The following is a 20,093-nucleotide window of genomic DNA, read 5'->3' as shown; positions in this document are numbered from 1 at the left end:
GTTAAAATGTATACATGTAGATGTAACAGCAAATACAGGGTGACTTATAGTTACTATTGCTGATGGTTGACAAAATAACAACAAAGCTTACAAACAACTATTTACAATCCTTCAAATATCACCAACCAACCACCACTGTTTTAACACTGCCACCTACTGTGCAATGAAAGTATTGAATATGTAGTCCAATGGCATGTTGAAAGTGTGTTTACTCACATTACAGTTTACAAGATTATTACATTTTTTACAGTGATAATGTAATAATTCATAATACTTAGCCAAAAATGGCAATAATTGGGCTAAATCATTAGGCAAAAATGGCACAAGTATTTCTAGACATGGATCTGCTGTATCAGTAACTGCAACGATCTTTCCTCGTTTGCATCAGCATCCACTACAGGTCTATTCTCTGTGAAGAGCCTGGTTTGGAATCAAACAGATGTTTCCATACATAATTGATTATCCTTGCACAACACACTTATAGGGGGATTCCAGAGGAGACCATGAAAAAATACATGCCAGAAACATCTGAAATGTCTTGGAAATTCGTCCCAGGGCAGTGTCTGCCATTATCACACACTCTAACAGGTTGTTTATTCATCTGAAGATCTGGTTTTACTTTGTGACGGAGCGAAATCTGTGCCGTCACTTTGAATAGCGCAGAAAGACGTTGGGGAAATTGTTGAGGCTAAATGAGTGGGGTTGTATGTGAATGCTTCATGAACTGTATGACCAACGTGAAACGGAATCGCGGGTGAACAGCATGGCGCCGTGCTGTGTGAGCCTGCAAGAAGGATCACGCTTGGACTACAAAATGAAAGATCATTTAAATCGCGGAGCTCACCTGCAGCATAACCAGCGCCCAACCGAAGCAGAGCGCATTTGAAACTACTTCCTTATTCGTGTAGGAGCGCCAAACAATGGGCTGTTCCATTTGAGTAAGGGGTGTTTGGTCCATTGAGGATAATGTTTGTATATCTGGCTGTCAGAAGCCCAATTAACTATATTTGTACATGTGCAGATTCCAAATATGAATTATTGTATGCATGATACATGTTTAAGAGTAAAAAGATATGTCTGTTTAGATAATTGATTAAAGTATAATGGTTAACTCCTGGGAGGAGGGGGTTATGGTGACTATAACCTGCATCCAGGTAATGGCAGGCAGGCTAGCTTTGTCCTCTGAGGTGAGAGGATGACTGTACTAATCAATTAAGCTATTTATTGCAAGTCAGTAGAATTACTATTTTTATTTGTTTGTGTGGGGAAAGTTAGTTCTGTTAAATGTAAAGTGCGTCTTGTCTGTTCACCTGCCGGCAGCATAAATAAATCTGCACCTTTTTGGCTTACTTGAACGCTTTCTACTGGTTACTGCCTCTGCCGCTCAACACTCTACTTCACATACTTACACAAAAAGCCATACTTATATTGTGCTATTAACCTACTGTATGTATAAAAGTGCAATGTATGAAAGTGCAGATAGGCAAAAGCTCTCAAACACAAACATTTAATAAGCGTTTAAAATCACATAAAAGTTGCAAGTGCATGATTCATTTCCATTTTTTCTTTGTTTCTTCCTCTGTTGGCATGAATAAATGTATACAGTCAAAGCAATTTTAAAATATTATGGTTCAATATTTACATGAATTTAAAGCAGTGATCAATAATTCCTCCATTCCTCTGCTCTTGTAAACTGTGCTGCTCTCTACCCATACCCTCTTGCAGAGTCCCTAGAGTTCCTAACATTCATGAACCTTCAACTATGAGCCACTCACGTTGCTCAGGTCCTTAAAGGAGTGCGCTCTTGTTGTTTAGTGTGGAGTAGGGGATATTCTTGGAAACAGATGACATGGTCATGCTATGCGTCTCTCCACAACCGTGCCCAGTGCAGGCTCTGGGGAGCGGAGCACCTTCCTGACATGCCAAAGGCTGCAGGCTGCTGGGTGTCCCATGGCAACACTAATGGTGAAAGGTCAAAGGTCAAAAGTGATGTGGCATTTTGTTCAGGCTCACAACAGCTCTCACACTCTCACTCGGTTTTTCTTTCTTCTGTCTGTAGACTAAATATTTATGTACTTGCCTTTTCTATATTTATGTATTGTTATTTGTAGCTTGCAGTGTAAATGTTTTCATTTAAATTATTTTTCTTTTTTATTAGTGAATTCACTCCTCATGAAGGTCTTCTTAGAAAAACTTGCTTATTCACATAGTCAGGGGTTAAAGCAAAAAAAAATCCTGAGCCTGAACTATTTTTTGTGTGTGGGAGGGGGGGGGGGGGGGGGGGGGGTATCGTCCCGTGGCATGGACACATTCGCAGGGTCAAAAAAACAAACAAACAAACATTTAGAAATGAATGATTGCAGATTATGGTGAGACTTTTGAAACCTCAATCCCAAGAAAGGTCAGCAATAGTACTCCACCTCACTACAATATGGTACTAACACATGTAGCATTTACGATTTCTTTTGATATCAAGTTTAGCTGCTAAGCTTTGTCCTTGAAAGGTTACAAGATGACCTACAATCAAAAGGTGACATGTTATAAGGGTATGTCAGTGGAAGAAGATTTGATTTGTAACCATTTAATTGAGGATATATGAAAAAGGACAGCGATTTACTTTTTAAACTGTTGCAACAGTGAACTGTAGATAATATTGTAGTTTTATATTGCAACATTTCCATAATTACTTTGATCAAAAGAAATAATCGTAAATTAAATACTAGGAAATTAATAGAAAATATATCAATAAAATAAATAACAAACAAAACATTAAAATGTTACAAGAACTGGTAACTAATGTTGGGAAATAAATACAAAACAGGACTTTGTCCATGTACTTGTTGGTGGCTTCGTCGACATTTAAGGAAAACATGGCGTTTTTTTTTTTTAGCTTTTCCGAAATACGTCTTTTAAACTCTGGTGTTATGCCGTGTGTGTGTTAAAATTAGGGATGGGTATCGTTTGGTTTTTATCCGATACCGGTACATAACCGATACTTTTAAAACGATACCGGTGCCTAAACGGTGCCGGAACCGATACTTTTATAAAAAATGAATTAAAAAAATTGCGATTGACGACATTTAAGAAAGGCTTTTTTTATTGCCAAATATATGAACTGTTTAAAGTGTATTATATATATAAATAAATACAAAACACTTTTTAACTTAAATAATATATGAACTGTTAACAAAAGTTTAGACTATACTTAAATAAATACAAAACACACACACACACACACTCTATACACACACTACAGCTTCAATATGTCAGCAATTCTTTTGTAGAAATATCAGCATATTTGCCTTCTCCGGCAAAATGCGACACCTTTCCTGACTAAACGCATGACCTACACAGGAGAAAACCCTCTCCGATGGTGTCGATGAGTCCTGTACACACAGATATGTATCTGAAAGTACAGACAATTAGGGATGGGTATCGTTTGGGTTTTTTCCGATACTGGTGCTAAACCGATACTTTTAAAACGATACCGGTGCCTAAACAGTGCCTGAACCGATACTTTTTTTTTTTTAAAGCACAAAGCGACGATTGACGACATTAAAGAAAGGCTTTTTTTATTGCCAAGGCAATTTTTTTTCTTCAAATTGAACAATATATTAACTGTTTAAAGTATATTATAAATATAAATACCTACAAAACACAGCTTCAAACTTTTTAACTTCAAACTATGAACATTATATTAACTGTAAACAACAGTTTATAGTAGGCCTATACTTAAATAAATATAAATAAATGCAAAAAAAACAGCTTCAAACTTCTTTTACAAAAATATGAGCATATTTGCCTTTGGGGTCAAAAATGTATTATTTTGTTTGCATTTATTTCATGAAATTTCACCATTTTATGATTTGTTTATACCTATCTTTTCTATCTTGTTCATAGTGAATCTTGTTACTTGAACACACTGAGTACGAGAAAATGTGTACTGCCCCTTTAAGAGACTACCGTTGGTAATCTCCGTTTATTTTTCAGTCTTCGGTTGCTGATCTGCCGTTGACTCTTGCCTTCTCTCCCCTCTTTTCACGCAATTATTTTGTTGCATTTGCTGCACGTCGCGATGTTTGAATCTTTTTGTGCGAAATACAGCCACACTTTTGACCGTTTACCTTTCCGTATTTTCTCTGTTAAAAGGTTGATGGCTAGTTCTGTTTGTGCTTGCCTGCTCTTCACTGTCATAAGACTGTTGCTATGAAAACACCAATGAGCGTGAGCGACACAGGACAAAGTTTACATTGGGAGCTGGGGCAGTTTTACATGTGCCCCACGGAATCTGCCTAGCGACCGTGTTCAATTGGCTCAGGCACCGAAATGAAGCACCGAAATCTTCGTTGCATTTCGGTCCGGGTAGGTACCGGTTGTATTGGAACCGGTTCCATATTGGTACCGGTTCTCGGTACCCAACCCTAGTTAAAATAGCGGCATGCTGATTGGATATTGACAGTTTAGTGAAACACACGTCACACACACGGTCAGTTATTGATGCCGGTATATCAGCTGAGGATGTTGCTCCCGGTAAAGGCGTTGTGTGTTGGAGAGCTAGTTGCATATATTAGCTTTCTCGAGCACAAAGTACAGAAGCAAGCACCTGCTTCTCTTAACTTCTTACACCAGCTACCAAAAGGCTTACTGCCCTTCCCTTCCTATCTCTTCTATCCATGCCCAGCGCCATTTATTTTCATGAACTTACTTTCCATCCTACTCTCCTTTGGTGTGATGTCAATTGTCTCGGGCAGCTACGCTAGGCAGAGCGATAGAGAAAAGTCTGAAGCACATTTTCCCAAGACCCTCCCCAATCTACTTCTGATTGGCTAATAATGTTATTTTGAGAGCGGGAGAGTTGTGCTCCTTTCATTTCATTGGCAGACGAACTCATAAACTCGAATGTGATGGTGATGATATCGAGACGTGTTTTTTTTTTTTTTTTTTTTAATATAAGATTTTTTTTCGCAGCCAAACGCCGCACGCCGGACGCCGGAAATCCGGCACGGTGCCGGAATACTTTAATCCCTGCATAGTGCTAAGATCATTGTATGATTCTGCCTCAAGCAGATGTTACTGAAATACAAGTTGTTTATGATTACTGAAGTAGCATCAAAATAGGAACAGACTCTAGACCTGACTGCTGTCTAGGAACGTAAGACTGTATAAATCTGCATATTCATAGCTCCGCAAATACATCCATTACATTGCATTGTAAGGCCATGAAGGGAATTTTTTTAATACATTTTGAGGAACAGCGATGAGTCTTTAGGGGTTTAATCAATGCCAGACGAGGAACTTAAAAACAGTGGCACACTACAGTCTACTTCAAAGTGCTTATTCCACAACTATGTGAATCTTCATGGCACCCTCCTGTGGTGAACTAAGTAAAGTGCACCAAGCTATCTTCACACTCTCTTGGAACAGATAGTTTATAGCACTGGCAGGTAAGCTTGTAGTTTACCCCCCCATTGTTGTCCCAGTACTCTGCCCCCATGACCCGGAAGCAGATGGCAAACTCCAGGGTAGCACCAGGTTGCAGAATGAAAGGGGGAACGGGCAAACGGAAGCAGAAGATGTCCGCGTTTGGCTGGTCGGGTTTGTCGTCACTGCTCACGGCGGTCAACCAACCAGCCTTTGTCTCGGCCTCGCTCTTCCAGTCGGTGAAAGAGTAGCGCACCACAACCTCCTTCTCGTAGGCCAGGTTTAGAACTTGAACTTTTCCGATGATACCCACCTCGGAACACAGAACCCTCTCCAGACACACCCTCTGTTGACGCAGGCGTTCCAGGAATGCCGGTTGAGCCCCCACGTCCTCTGGGAAGCAGGGCTTAAAGTAAGGCAGGGAGAGCTCCAGATCCTTCCCGGTGAAGAGCTCCGAGTTCATCAGGAGTCTGGAGAACACGTGGTGAGGCACCAGCGGGTCCTCCCCAGCCTTGAACACCTTCACCTTTGCCAGCTCCAGGCCCAGGGAGTCAGCGAAGCGCACCTGTGCTTGGGTCTGGCTGCGGCGGCGGTTGGGCGTGGAGGGCAGGGACTGGGCTCGGCGCCTCATGATGGGCTTCGGGGGGGGCTCACAGGACAGGCTGCGTCTGAACTCTGGCTCCCTGGGAGAAGGGGACCGGGGGCTGGGAGGCCGGATCCTCACAGGCTGGCGCTCTGCGTTTGGCTTGGGGTCGTAGATGTCACTCAGGCGGATGACCTTGGTCGGCTCGGACACCCGACTCACACCCGTGGTGAACTGAAGGCCCAGGTCACTCTTTGGGCCAGGAGGTCGTGGACTGAATTTGGCCATGATTCTGTGCAAGAGCACATCTGCACCAGGAATGCAAGATAAAAATAACTACCCACCCCATGGAACATCAGAGAGATCCAGACACTAGTAACATACAACCACAGTTACGTCTACTATTCTTAAATTAAATTCAAAAGCTATTCTGGGGAATTCAGGAAAGCCTTTTTACCTGTCAGTTACAGCTGTGAATAACTTGATTTAATGAATGCACATATCTGCCAGCAGACTCCATGTAGTCCAAAAGAATGGAGATGGATAATGAAAACCTTTACTAATCTCTACATATAATTTTAAAGCTAAATATACCGTATTTTTAATTTTTTTAAGTCTACTAGTTTATTTATATTTTGTATTTCATTTGTCATATTGATGGAGCCATACATGAATAAAGTAATGTACTAACAGTAAGTAAAATATGCTATCACGAGTAGGCGTATTTTAATATCCGATCTACTATTTAGAGCAGACATGTAAATACAGTATTATTTATCATAGGACTTACCTGCGGTCAGTTCTCTTTACACGTCCTCGCTTACCAACAAGTGAAGGCAGAATCCTTGACAGCAAGCTATATCTTCTTAGATATCAAATCCCTATTAGGCTTAGTAAGCGTAGTAGTGAAACGAAAATATCAATAGCCTACTTCCTTGCAAAGTCAGAGTTTGGCGACGAGTGGTGTATCAGGCACATTTAGAGGTTGGCTATGAGTTCAACTGGTGGATTTTCAAAAATGATGGAGTTCATTTAATAATGGACCAAGTTAATTTAAAGGCAAGCAGAGTACGTGATTGTTGGGGTCGTTGTCCGGCCAGTTTCGGAAGACGTAACCCCTGACATTTAAACACTCCTACGGGAAGTGTAATAGAAGTTGATAACACGGCTTGTTATTGGTCCATACAGAATAGACTACCTGCTTACCAGCACGTAGTGCTTGGGAACCTTTTTGGGGTAAAAATAGGCTATTAAACAATTTGACTTTCTGGGCATTTTCCAAGTGACTTCAGAAAGCGAAACGAAAGGCTACTGGTTTGAAACTCTTTCGTAATCTAACACCCTTCCTGTTCAGAACGCACCAGAGCGTCACAGAGCGTAAACCGAGTAGACGGTCAAATGGCATCGCCTACAGGTGCCGAGAAAAAAAAAATCCTGTCAGGTTTAACACTACATTTCCCACGAAACACTGCGGTCTGTAGGATTAAGCCACATCTGGGGAAATCTGGATACAAACATGAAAATACTGTCACGGATGATAGTGTAAATAGTGGGACATCCTTGTGGTAAAATCGTTTAAAAGGCACGCCGGGCTACCCTGTGACATTTTGCGGTTTGCTCATACAGCGGGGTTTCTGTGTATTATTCATCATCCTAACGTTACCATAAGGATACACTAAAATCCCTGTTATTCTTGACTTGGCGCGCTCGAGAGAATATCAAGGGTTAAGTCGTTTTAATGTATATTGTGATTGTAATGCCATATAAGCTCCTTTTCTCGCCAGAAGCGGAGAAGGGAAGAAACTGATAGGCCGATGAGAATCGTAAGAGAGTCGACTATCTCTGAAATAGGCATAATTTCGAACCGGAGACGGTCATGGTCAAGCCTGATCACCGAACATGATGGGGACAATATCGCAAGAACGTGCGACAAACAACTCGCGCAAGCCGCCCACCAAAGACAGGCAGATTACGAAACCTCAATGGAATAACGGAGCGCTAACAAAGCAGAGGTAACGAAGAGCATACACTACATTTGCGTTTAAAGAATTAGAATGCCTGTATGCCTGCTATTTATTTTTGTGAGATACAGTATATTTACGCAAATTGTTATGTTATGGTACATGTGAATTATTTAGGGAATGTTGAGCTTTATTTCAAAATTATTTTTACAGTAAAAAAGTTTACAAGCCTGGGGTGTCGAATGGTCCATACAGAGAAAGCAAAATTCCAGTGCCTGAGACTGTAAGTATTTCAGGACCTGGCATTTCTCCAGGTATCGGACTTCTACCAAAACAATGTTGATATGGCACTGCAATATCTGTGTTCCCTTCCAATAAAACGTTGTAACCCGTTGTTCTGTCTGTTTTCCCCCTGGTGTAAATAGGGTTATCAGCCTAAAAGGAGAAGCAAACCAGATCGACCCCCACTGAGTGACACTCCAGGGTGAGCTCTCTCTCTCACCACCTGTTTATTGCCACATTATTTAAAGGTGTCGTTAGCTATACAGGTGGAATTTGACAGTTTTCTTAAACTAAATCTGTCATGCAGTCCCTCCCCCTGCCCACATGCTCCAGTGCTGCCTTAAACTGAAATATTGGGGTATTGAGATGCATACTGAATTTGAATCACTGGCCGTACCTTTAACATTGAGCTGTCCCATCTCTCCGCAGCACTCAGAGACAGTTGAACCCCAAGACGAGGCCACAGCTGTCCTTCCTACGGGAGGTGAGAGAGAGGCCACAAAAGCAGGCCTCTCATTCCAAAAATAACCAAGACCCGACCAACACAGGCCCAGGTAGAGGGCGCTGCCATGTCTCCCACTACCCCAACCATCCGTCCGAGCTGAAAAGGGACTGCTCCTGGGAGAGGAGGCCCCAGGGTTTAGACGGAGCCAGGCCCGGCAAGGACTCAGACAGTGGCAGCGACCTGTCCGACACCGAGAGAGTCCCCGCATTCCCCACCCCTGGCCCTCCCCCGAATCTAAATCTGAGAGCCGAGGTCATTGACCCCACTGAATTTCAGCGCTCCCACGCCGCCACCGCCGCCGCCGCCCCACCCCGCCGCCAGTGCCAATTCAATAAAAGCTACCCTGATTTCCTGCCTCCGCCTTTCAACGCCTGGAGCCTGCGGCAGCTGGCAGTGTTCCTCAACACGGAGGGCAAGGGCGTGGCCCGGCCCAGGCCCGTGGATCAGCTGGAGAAGTACCTGGAGAGACTGCTGAAACTGGAGTGGCACCAGATTCAGACCATCCAGGAGACAGACAACAGTGGCAGCAGCGACAAGAGAGGAGCCCCCCGACCCACCGGTCACCCTCGCCCCCACAGCAGCCCCTCTACCAACCTGAGCACCCCAAAAAGCATCCTTCAGTGCCAGCGGTCTTTCCCCCTTTCCCTGCTCTCCTCCATAACCAAGCCCATGCCTGTCCAGCTTGTGGGTTGTGCATGCCCGCACTGTCGTTCCCGCTACCCGCACTGCAACGGATCTTGTCGGACGTATACCTACCAGCACAACTCCCACTTGAGCCCCCTGATGGAGCGCAGGGGGCGCCCCACCGTGCCCAAGAGAAGCAGTAGCGAGAGCCGTGTCCATGTGTCTGAGCCTGCCTTCCCATCCCGTGGCTACAAGCCAGGGAGTTTCAATGGCAGTAGTCACCTGAGACGCATGCAGGCTGCAGGGAACATCCGCAACCCATCACTGAGTCCTCCAAGACTCCAGCCACCTGGATCTGTGTTTACCTCCATGGAGGCTGGGGTCAGGAGGGGAAGAGACCCTTCCGGTGGAGGGGATTCTCGGGGGAGGGTCGTGAGGGAGGATAGCCAGAGACGGAGAGCTGTCTCAGAGAGAAGGAAAGTAGTGTCCAATGCGAAGCAGGATTTGAAAGTAAATACTCTTGCTGCCACTGACCATGCAGGCATATTGACTGACAAGGCTTCTGGCAGGTCAACTGGCAGGGTGAAGCGTGTTGACTTTGTCACGTGACATTTGAAAGACTGCATTGTTGCCATAAAACATTCATGTTCACATACAGTAGTATAACTGATTAAAATTATAATCTGTCAATCCTACTGTTGTTGAAAACTCTCCAGGAAATGTTTTGTCTTTTAAATATATTTTTGTTGTGTGTATGCATGCCTGTGTGTGTGTGTGTGTGTGTGTGTGTGTGTGTGTGTGTGTGTGTGTGTGTGTGTGTGTGTGTCTGTTATTTAAGAAGCTGGCTGAACCTTTGCATGGAAAGAACTAAATAAATGATTGTGCATTATTATTCATGAGGACCAAGATTTTCCTTTTTAATACACAAGGCGGGGCTATCTTTTCCATGTGTGACTTGGCACATGTTCCATCCACTCCAGGTCTCATCTGACCCAAATGTACCATTTATATGTCTGGTTAGCATGTCCAAACCACTCACTTTTTACTGTTTTACTTTTTAAACTTTGAAATTGTATGCTAATTTCTATTAGGTGATGTTTGTGTATTTGCCTATGTTTACAACTTATGCAATAACTACACTTGATCTGTGTGTACAGGACTGTCTCATGAGGAAAATGAATGTGAACATATAAATAAATACTTTATCACAGTTTCATCCCCTTTTCGTTACATATTATGGACATTTTAGGAAGTTCAGTTTATTCTAAAATGAATTTGAGCAAACCGCTTCGGACACTAAGTCAGACAGGATATCCTCTGGATCTTTACTTCGAGTGTGGCTGTTGGCTGTTGAGTGTTAATGTGGTAACTTGGGTATAACTGACTTCCTTGAAGTGAAAATAACAGATTGGCGGCTGATTGCGGTAAAGTCATAACCAACAGGAGCTGCAATGGGTAGACGACTTAAAAAATCATGACCATATTTTTTACTGTGTTGCTCTCTGGCTTTGATATGCAAGTCTGTCAGCAGACATGGCAGCATTGAAGGCCGCTGTAACCTGCAAAAGGGGGTTAAAATATATGGAGGATTTATTCCAGATGTTACTCCAGGAAGAAGAGGACGGAGGATGACATACATTTCTAACTCCATGAATGCTTGGTACTTCAAAGTGGACAAAACACATCATGTTCTACATATGATCAACGCTGTAAAAATATTATCATTATTATTACACATAACCTGCATTTGTATGTGGACCTATCTATACCAAATACCGTAAATCCTCAAATAGTGGCCGGGGCTTTTATTTACTTAGGCTGCACAGCGCACCGGCCTGTATTTGGGGCAGGCTTGTATTAGGGGCAGGCCTTTATTTCTTACGGCTCTTCAGAATGTTCAAAAAAGTTCCGTTGATTTGAATGGGGCACCCCAACGTTAGCATGTCTGTCATTTCTTGATATTCACCACTGCGAAAAGTTAATGACCGCTGTCATTGGCAATTCTAATTCACATCTTTCATATCATTCAGCAAGAAGTCCGGTCATTTAACGTAGCGGAAAGTCATTGTAATTTGAAATCAGTAAGTAATGGGTTGCTACACAACACCTGGAACATTAAAGTTCTATTAGCCTGAAGAACATCGCCCCATAATGCCGTGCGGCGGGCACATACTTTCCTCTGATGCACTAAGCGCTCAACGATGTTCCTTAACAATGTTCCTTACTGTTCTCATTGCATGTTGTTCTGTGTTGGGACTGAGTTTATACAGATGTGTGACGGTTGCACAGTCTCTTCGTGATAACTTGTACCAGGGCATAAAGCCCGTGCCATTTTTACATTGTGTTTAGTGTTTATTAAAAAGCCATAACAAATATTCCATACTTCCGTGATTTTTTACAAAATGCTACCGGTACCTTTTTTTACCCCCGGCTTGTATTCGGGGCCCGGCCTTTATTTGTCCGTATGGACCACGCACCCGGCTACTATCTGAAGCCCGGCCTCTAATTGCATCCCGGTCTTTATTTGAGGATTTACGGTATACAGCGGTTGCATTTCTCATTCAGTTTAGAAAGTGGAACTAAAGTAGCTACGTCGATGTTTCCCTGCTACAGGAGGGACTTATTTTGATAGCTGAAGTCCTAGAACGGTCATGGACGCCACCGCGGAACGTGTTTTAGAGTACTTGACAGGAGTTGAAGAAGCAGCTGAAGATGTCCTTTCAGATAAACAACAGGTAACATTAGGTTCAAGAAATTGTTACGTATTGTAATCGGAGAGTTTTGATTGATTTGTTTCGCGTCTCTCTTGCAGATAGTGGACCTTGATAGAAAAAGAAACGCAAACAGGGAGGCACTCAATGCATTACGAAATGACTTGTCAGGGGATGGTAAGTTTCTTGCTTGCATAACGTTACTTGTTTGTAACTCATAGTTCACTCGATTCCTTCGAATATGTCATTTAAGAGTAGAGAAGGTCGTAGAAATAGCACCCTATGAAATGAAATGGCACCCTAGCCACAGTTAATTGACTGGCTAGCTTGTTGTAATCTAAGCTAAGCTTGTTTACAAAATTGCGTCGCATGTACATTCAGGTTGCATGGTGTCCACCACAGTCACGCACTGACGTTAGTTATTTGAAACGGCATCCACATTATGTCACTCAAAAATATAAACATCCATCCAGTAGACTGGTTTTGAGATAATTGTTAGTAAAGTTAACTTGTTCTTCTTTTGGCCCCACAGGAAAAGCGAAAGTTTGTTTGGGCAACATGTTTATTAAATTGCCAAAAGACAAAACCAAACAGATTCTTGAAAAAGGTAAGCAGCATGGCGTATTCAGCTTTGTGTTCCATTTGTTTGTCCCTATTAATATCTTTGGGGATGTTGCATCAACTTACAATGCATTGTGTCCTAGACCAAGAACAGCTCGACAAGGAAATTAGCGGTCTCCGCGACGGTCTCAAGGTCAAAGTGAATCGACTCAATGAGTTACAAGGTAGAATGACCTAATGTTGGCTGTATGTTGATTGAGGCAGTTGGTCTGTTTTGAAGAACAGTTCATTTTGGAGTCAGGTGTGTGTGAGCCCGCGCACGTGTGTGTGTCAGTGTGTATATGTGTGTGTGTGTGTGTGTGTGTGTGTGTGTGTGTGTGTGTGTTTAAGTATACGATGACCCCTGTTAGCACTAAGTCATTCAGTTCTTACCCTCTCTCTCTATCTCTTTCACAGGAAAACCTGAACTCACAGGTTACAACCTCTGCCCCCTCAGCAATGAGGAGATGAAAGCCATAAGCAGCATCCTAAGGACGTAGCCCCCCCGCCCCCCAAACACACACACACGATAGACCACTCAGGGTGCACACAAGAGAGGGTGTGGTGGGCCTGCTGGGGTGGTAAGAGAACCTCAGACTGTAATAACAGCGTTAAATTCACCCAGTGGAGAAGGCCAGACCGGGCTTCATTAGGCTGCAGCTACCCCACATGGGCTCAGCCCGTCGTGGTACTCTTTCAGATTGGTGTGCGGAGCGACAGACTTTCAGCAGAAATGGTTTTGTATATTTGCCACAGCGTTTTTTGTGTCTCAATACTACTTATCCATGATGTTGTGAACAGTTTGTGATTCATTTCTTGCCTTTGACACATCATGGTGCACTCAAATGTATGACCAAAATTAAACCATGACCAGTAAAACACAGATGTGTTGAACTTCAAATGTTATTCATGAGTTATTTGTGTATCGGCATAGTGGTATGCAGTTTTCTTTGACAAAACAGAATAGTGTAGTGTTAGCTGTGTAGATGAAATTAATCTCCATGTGTAACGTGCAAGTTCCTCCTTTTGCCGCTAGGTGGTGGTGTATCTCAATAGACCACACAAAATGTGCTCTGAAATCTTTGTCCCTACGCAATCTACATCTTGTTGATCCACTTACCAATTGTGAAGTTACGCAGTAAGATAACTACTGCAAATTCAATTCAGGGAAATATATTTATAAATAACTGTAATGATTTCTGTATTGTAATTGAGCCCATGAAGGCAGAATAACACAAGCATTATTAGGTTATGAATCAGCTTTTGCGGGTTTAGGTGATGCACCTTTTATATTCATGTGTTATGATGAACTCTGAGAACTTAGAGATTCCAGACAGCCAAGGTAACAGGCTCAGCTGAGAGGAACTGACGAGGTGATGGCATATTCCTGTTAGCATGTTGTGGCACTAGTTACCGATGCAATTTACGAGCAAGTCAGAACTACATGAGGTGAAAACAAACTGCCTGTCTCCCACTTATATAATCACAACACACTGTGCATTCCTCTGGGTTGTTACGGCATGTGAAGACATATTAATCTCCTGCAGTTTCACACGAACCCAAGGAAACCCTGTCCATTTGGTTTTAATCTGTACCTCTTCCTATAGGTTGATGTGGGCTGCGGAGACAAGCAGGGTGTCATGCTGTCTGTCAAAATGAGAGGCCGTTAATCACTCGCATTTCAGTCAGTCAGCCTTTTAAAAAAGCATGACTAATCAAGGACAGCATCGTTATCCTGTCAAGTCTAATGAAATGTTTGATTTGTTCTTACTTATTTACCATGCGCTTGAGCCAAACAGATGTCTAATGGCTAAAGTGGTTGCTTTGTGAAACAGATTCTAACAGATTTATGTGTATGTATAATTATAGTCCTGCAATATGTAAATGTGTACCTGTTTTTTAGGGTCCTGAGAATGGGCTGAGTCCTCAAGTGTGACACAACACACTCGCAGAAACACACACAACACACACACATATCACACTCACAGAAACACACACAACACACACATCACACTCGCAGAAACACACAACACACACATGTGATCAGCCGCAGAACATAATGCTCTAGCAGTGAGATCACCTTGCACCAGATTCCATAGCTATAGTGTTTTAGAATAGAATCAATGGGCAACAATGATGATAAATGACCCCAAAATGGCCTTTACATTTGGTCGGTAACATTTTGAATTATTGCTGCCTCGTCGTTGTGTCGCGTGTGTAAGGTGTAGCGCTTCAGCAAATGGGGAGAAGCACAGACGAACAGTCAGGTTCACATACAGTTCCCAGCGCTGCATAGACAAGACCACGCCGCCCCGCCCTCCTCCTCCCACTTCTCTACCTCCTGTCTGGTTGTGGGTGTGGTGGGCGTTTTTTGCTCCCACTTCCAGCAACTTAGCTGAATTGTTGCGACGATTTTGAAATGCGTTGGCAAATTCCTGCTGAGTTATGCAAGCCGTATGGTCATGACCTTTGACCTGTGTTGATCTTACTTACAAATGGGCTCCTGTGATTCAAGTATGTTCGGCTCATCTTCAGGTCTTCTGCGTCTTCTGCGTTTGAACTCTGCCTGACTGACAAAAGAGCCCTTTTATAGTCACTTTCACGGGGGTATATGCTTTAATACCAAGGACCACCATACCCCTTGACATGTCTGATAGATCCTTTCCCAAACAGAGGGTTTTCATGGACCACTCTAGAAGGAAACCACCGAGTTAAGCAGAGTTGAATAAATCAACCCTCTAATCGTTTTAAGGAAACAAACCTTTGTTAAAGTTTAAAACAAAAAATCTTTCAAAAGCCCTTTACACAGAGCCGTGCAATTCATCAGGGTGTTGTAGCGGCAAAAACCTTTTCCAGAGGAGAAAAGGTGCAACGGGTGAGAATCTGATGCAAAATGTTCAAGATAAGGATCTAACTCTTTCCCCTGCCATTTTTATAAATCCATGTATCTCACAATGCTTCCCTGACAAAGTAATCTTTTTCTTGGCATGTCTCTGACCTCCTCCTTTCTTCTCTTTTCAACATGTGAGAGAGCTGTGATGTGTGTGTGTGTTTGTATGCTGGTGTGTGTGTGTGTGTTTGTATGCTTGTGTGTGTGTGTGTGTGTGTATGCTTGTGTGAGTGCATGTGCATGTGAGTGTGTGTGTGAGAGAGAGAAGGAAGAAGAGTGACTAAGAATGACCTTTTGGAGTAGATGATGATCTCCACCTGACATTGAGCTTGGGGCCCAGGGACAGACCAGAAGGGGCTACATAAACATGGGAACTCCTGTGTGCAGACCAAAGCCAAACACTGTTTTCTTTTTTTTTAAACTAGGGACCGGACAGCTTAGCTGGGCAAAATGAAACTCGATTAACTGTTCTTGCGTAGGGGGCATGGTCCCAGGCCTGTCTAGGAGCCTAGACACCTTTAAGTCGCTATAAGAATTTCTTTTAAGACATCCTGTCCTGTCCTGTACTGCACTTGCTGAAGGAAATTTGTGATGCTGCTGTCCGGAATGTTAATAAGGATGTAGTTATTTGATGCCTTATTCACGGTCCAATAATACATTGCTCACTTGTGAAAAGCAGTTTGATTAGATTTTTTTGTATGAAAGGCATCATAAATAAACTAAAGCTAATTCTTTAAAAGGAACAGGAGATCAGTTGAGAATGCTTGGAACCACTCACTGATGCCATGGGTGAAAAAGCCTTAACAACCTAAAACGGTAAATAACACAATAGTAACCATTGTTAATGTAATAACAAACACAGGACACTGAGGACACTGGATATTTGGGGGTTTGACAGCTTATTTCACATTCTGGCCTGCGCTGATGTCCCACAGCATAAGTGTCTGGAGGGAAATTCGCTGAGACAGTTGTCGCGGAGCATTTTGAGTAAAACAGCTGGTGTAGTGGAAAGTGGGGACCCGCCAGCAGGCCTGAGGTATGGAGACGCTCTCTCTCTCTCTCTCTCTCTCTGTTAGCAGAGCAGCTCCGAAGCGTCTGACAGCAGCTAAGCAGTTCAATATGCTCAACTCGACGTGACCCCAGCCCCACGAGCTGGGGGGACTGTTATTACCTGATTCTTTCTGCTTTAAGCGTAGTCTAGAGGAGAGGAGCTGAACGGAGCTGCGGCCGCAGCTGCGGTGCAGACCGCCCCCAGAACCTCCTCCACCCCCCTACCACTTTCTGGGGGTCCCATGCCTGAATCCCCCGGGAATCCTCCCACCGAAAGAGGCAGTCACCCATGTTGGTCCATAAATCCGTCATCTCTCTCCACAGCCGGCTGCGTGCGTGCGGTGTTGTTGACGGGAGAGGGGTGCAGATGTAGGCCCAGTGTGTGTTGGTAGAGGGTGACTGCTGCTCGTCTGATACACAAGGCACCTTTCCTGCGCATTGTCCCCCGCCACCTTGCTCCGCTGCTATAGTCACCGGAGCAATTTGTCATGAATTCCCATGCTTGTAGTCATCTAAAGTAAACCATAAATAAGCCTGGGGCGTACCTTGCCGCAAGTTGTTATTCTTCTGCATTCCCAGCCAAGCCCTGAGATATCCTGCTTTTGGCAACAGGCTGTCCTTCTCCTGGCGAAAAGTGCTGATGTTGGAGGCGCTTGTCCTCGTTAATACAAAGTTCATTCACGCAAATGTAAAGAGACTATATTATTGCTCACCAGGGGCGGTGGAGGAGGGCTCAGACTAGAATCAATATCCCCTTGCCAGAAAAATTTAACCTTTTGTGCTGTTTTCCTTTCCACACCCCGTAAAAAGAGTTGTCTCGAAGTTGAGGAATTGAAACCTCATTCTCTGAAGTGGCTGCTCAAAGGTGGAACCTGCCCTATTTTTAACTCCTACCTCTGGATAAAACAAGCTGTTTTTAAACTTCAGTCATGACAGCTAGTGACAGACAAAAGCGTGTCTTGTGATTGGATACTTACGAAAGAACTGTATATTCAGTGTATGTTTTTATATGATTTGACGCATAATCAATATCTTAAAATGTGATGTTCTGGACTTACCTAGGCAAACAGATGCGATTCAACACAGGTCTGTGCAGCACTGTGGTGGACCCAGTTGCGAGCTATGCTGTTGGCCCTCTTCATTAACCTCCCTCCATAGACCACTGCTGCTGGCCTCAACATGTATGACAGCCTATCCTCAAGGCAGGATTAACACCATCCTGTGTCCATAGAAGTGTCCACACACTCCTTTGAATTTGTCAGTGTGTGAGTGTGTGTGTGTGTGTGTGTGTGTGTGTGTGTGTGTGTGTGTGTGTGTGTGTGTGTGTGTGTGTGTGTGTGTGTGTGTGTGTGTGTGTGTGTGTGTGGGCTCCCCCTACAGTCATTTGGCTGTTTGAGTGTTGGGTGGCGGTTGGGTTAAGCTGTTGCGCAATGTGACGTTGGGGTGCAGTGCTCATGCCTGGGGTCTGGCGTGCTCTTGTCTTCGGTGTGTCTGTTCAGTTGTGTTGGTGCTCTTGTCTTCGGTGTGTCTGTTCAGTTGTGTTGGTGCTCTTGAAGGGTAGTGCCAGGTCTTGTCCTGACAAGACACTGTTTCCCTCCCAGGTCAGTAAAACAAGTGATCCCACAGCCAATTTTTTTTTACCCACTGTAATTGGAGTTCAATTTTCCGCACAGTGTAAAGTGCGAAAAGAGCTTCTTTTTTTTTGTTGCTTGGGTTGCAGTTGTTTCTCAATGTGGATGCAATGAGACTTTACGAACAAGACAGGGTGGATGACGTAGCTGTCAGCTCAGAGCAAACACAGTCAAGTGAAGATGACCAGAGCTGCAAGGCTGCACAGACCGCCCTGCTGGACAAGAAAACAGTGTCAGGATTGGCACTACCACACATCTGGTCTAAATTTATGTTTATGTTTTTTTTAATTTTTTTATATATTTTTTTTTTACAACGCAGAGCTAGTCTATTGGTGGTCGTAACACTGCAATGTTTCCATGTAGCATGACTGTCAACATGAGGTAAATGGAAGCATGAATGTCAACATGAGGCACACAAAATAACTGTAAATGACACACGCACGCACGCACGCTCGCACACACGCACGCACACACACACACACACACACACACACACGCACACAAACAAACTAAACAGAGTAAAAGAAAACAATGATGGTTTAATGGTGGTTTATACTGGGAGGACATCTTGACCCTTGAGACTGGTAGGTCTTACATGGACACACACCAGTAAAGACATGTTCATAGCACAGTGTATGCTGATACATGCTTGTTTGTAAATCATGAACTAGCCTGGCCTATAGTTTCCAGTTTAGTGGTGAGTGTAGTGTTAGTGTTAAGAGCAAAATTAACATTGGTAAAGTATGATGGCAACCTCAGGTTAGACCTGTTCAAATCACTTCTCAACACTGTCAATCATGACCAAATCCACAAGCAAGTGTATCATCCAGACTTCACATAGAACGTTTTCAGTTCCTCAACCAAGAAAGATACACAATAAATCGCAATGATCCCCCCCCCCCCCCCCCCCCATCCCTCATCCAGGACTCGTGTGCTGTAATCAAATTCGGAGATGGAAGTTAAATGGACTATAGATAACCTCAGTCAACCCCATCATGCCAGAAGTGCTTCTCCCGCTGTGGTTTGCTCGTGTACGAAGCAGTGTTGACCAACAAACACGGAGCAGTGTTGACCAACAAACTTTTGGCAAATGGAGGACATTGCTCTGGGCTTCCTGAAAAAACAATACAAAATAGTTTTTTTTATAATTTGATAATCAGTATAATAGCCTTTCTCTTTCTCACACACTCTCTCTCTCTCACACACACACACACACACACACACACACACACACACACACACACACACACACACACACACACACACACACACACACACAAACCGCCACTCCTGTACTCTGGGCAGGAACCGCCCGGCGCTGTCTTGTCTGATACTTTGGCCTATGTGTTATTGAGGCTGTTCTGGTGTGACCCGTCCCTTTGGCCGGGACAGTGACTCTGCGAAACCGGAGGGCCTCTTGCGCTCCAGCTCGGAGCTGGTTCCCCCTGTCCCACATCCAGACAGAGGTCCTGGCCCTCTCCGCTAGCTGGTCTCTGGCTTTCATTAAACGCCTGGAAAAAAAGCAGAGGACATCTGCAATCACTTTTTTCCCCTCCTTTTTTGGTGGAAGCACCACCAACTTGATGCAAAGCACATCCAAGGCAAATTTCCCCCAGATTGCTGAGCATCTACTGTAGCCACAGTAGGTTGAGCCTGAGGTGTGTGTGTGTGTGTGTGTGTGTGTGTGTGTGTGTGTGTGTGTGTGTGTGTGTGTGTGTGTGTGTGTGTGTGTGTGTGCGTGTGTGTGTGGGGTGGTCGGGTGGATGTTACTGTACAACCATCACGCTGTACATGGTTTGTGTTAATAGGACATATTTGGCTAAGTCTCATTGTAC

At 43.8% G+C, this 20,093-nt stretch overlaps 2 protein-coding genes across 3 annotated transcripts; one reads left to right on the top strand and one right to left on the bottom strand.

Annotated features, from left to right (window-relative positions):
• Positions 1 to 4,922: 4,922 nt before the first annotated feature.
• On the bottom strand, positions 4,923 to 7,627 carry ppp1r3db (protein phosphatase 1, regulatory subunit 3Db). Of its 2 annotated transcripts, none has more exons than XM_012837893.3 (2): positions 6,795 to 7,627; positions 4,923 to 6,312 (listed from the first exon to the last, which is right to left on the bottom strand). In XM_012837893.3, the coding sequence occupies exon 2, from the start codon at positions 6,290 to 6,292 to the stop codon at positions 5,381 to 5,383; it is 912 nt and encodes a 303-aa protein (XP_012693347.1). In that variant the 5' UTR covers positions 6,293 to 6,312; positions 6,795 to 7,627; the 3' UTR covers positions 4,923 to 5,380. The 2 variants fall into 2 exon arrangements, with proteins under 2 accessions (XP_012693347.1, XP_042563743.1); XM_042707809.1 differs by lacking the exon at positions 6,795 to 7,627 and having other exon boundaries at positions 4,923 to 5,154; positions 5,375 to 6,770.
• A 4,324-nt stretch (positions 7,628 to 11,951) lies between these two features.
• On the top strand, positions 11,952 to 13,588 carry pdrg1 (p53 and DNA-damage regulated 1). Its single transcript, XM_012838536.3, has 5 exons — positions 11,952 to 12,111; positions 12,189 to 12,264; positions 12,620 to 12,694; positions 12,792 to 12,872; positions 13,105 to 13,588. The coding sequence occupies exons 1-5, from the start codon at positions 12,028 to 12,030 to the stop codon at positions 13,185 to 13,187; spliced, it is 399 nt and encodes a 132-aa protein (XP_012693990.1). The 5' UTR covers positions 11,952 to 12,027; the 3' UTR covers positions 13,188 to 13,588.
• Positions 13,589 to 20,093: the final 6,505 nt, after the last annotated feature.

This window comes from Clupea harengus, chromosome 5 (assembly GCF_900700415.2).
Source record: "Clupea harengus chromosome 5, Ch_v2.0.2, whole genome shotgun sequence".
NCBI classification, from domain to species: domain Eukaryota; kingdom Metazoa; phylum Chordata; class Actinopteri; order Clupeiformes; family Clupeidae; genus Clupea; species Clupea harengus.
This window is presented reverse-complemented; position numbering and strand designations above follow the sequence as displayed.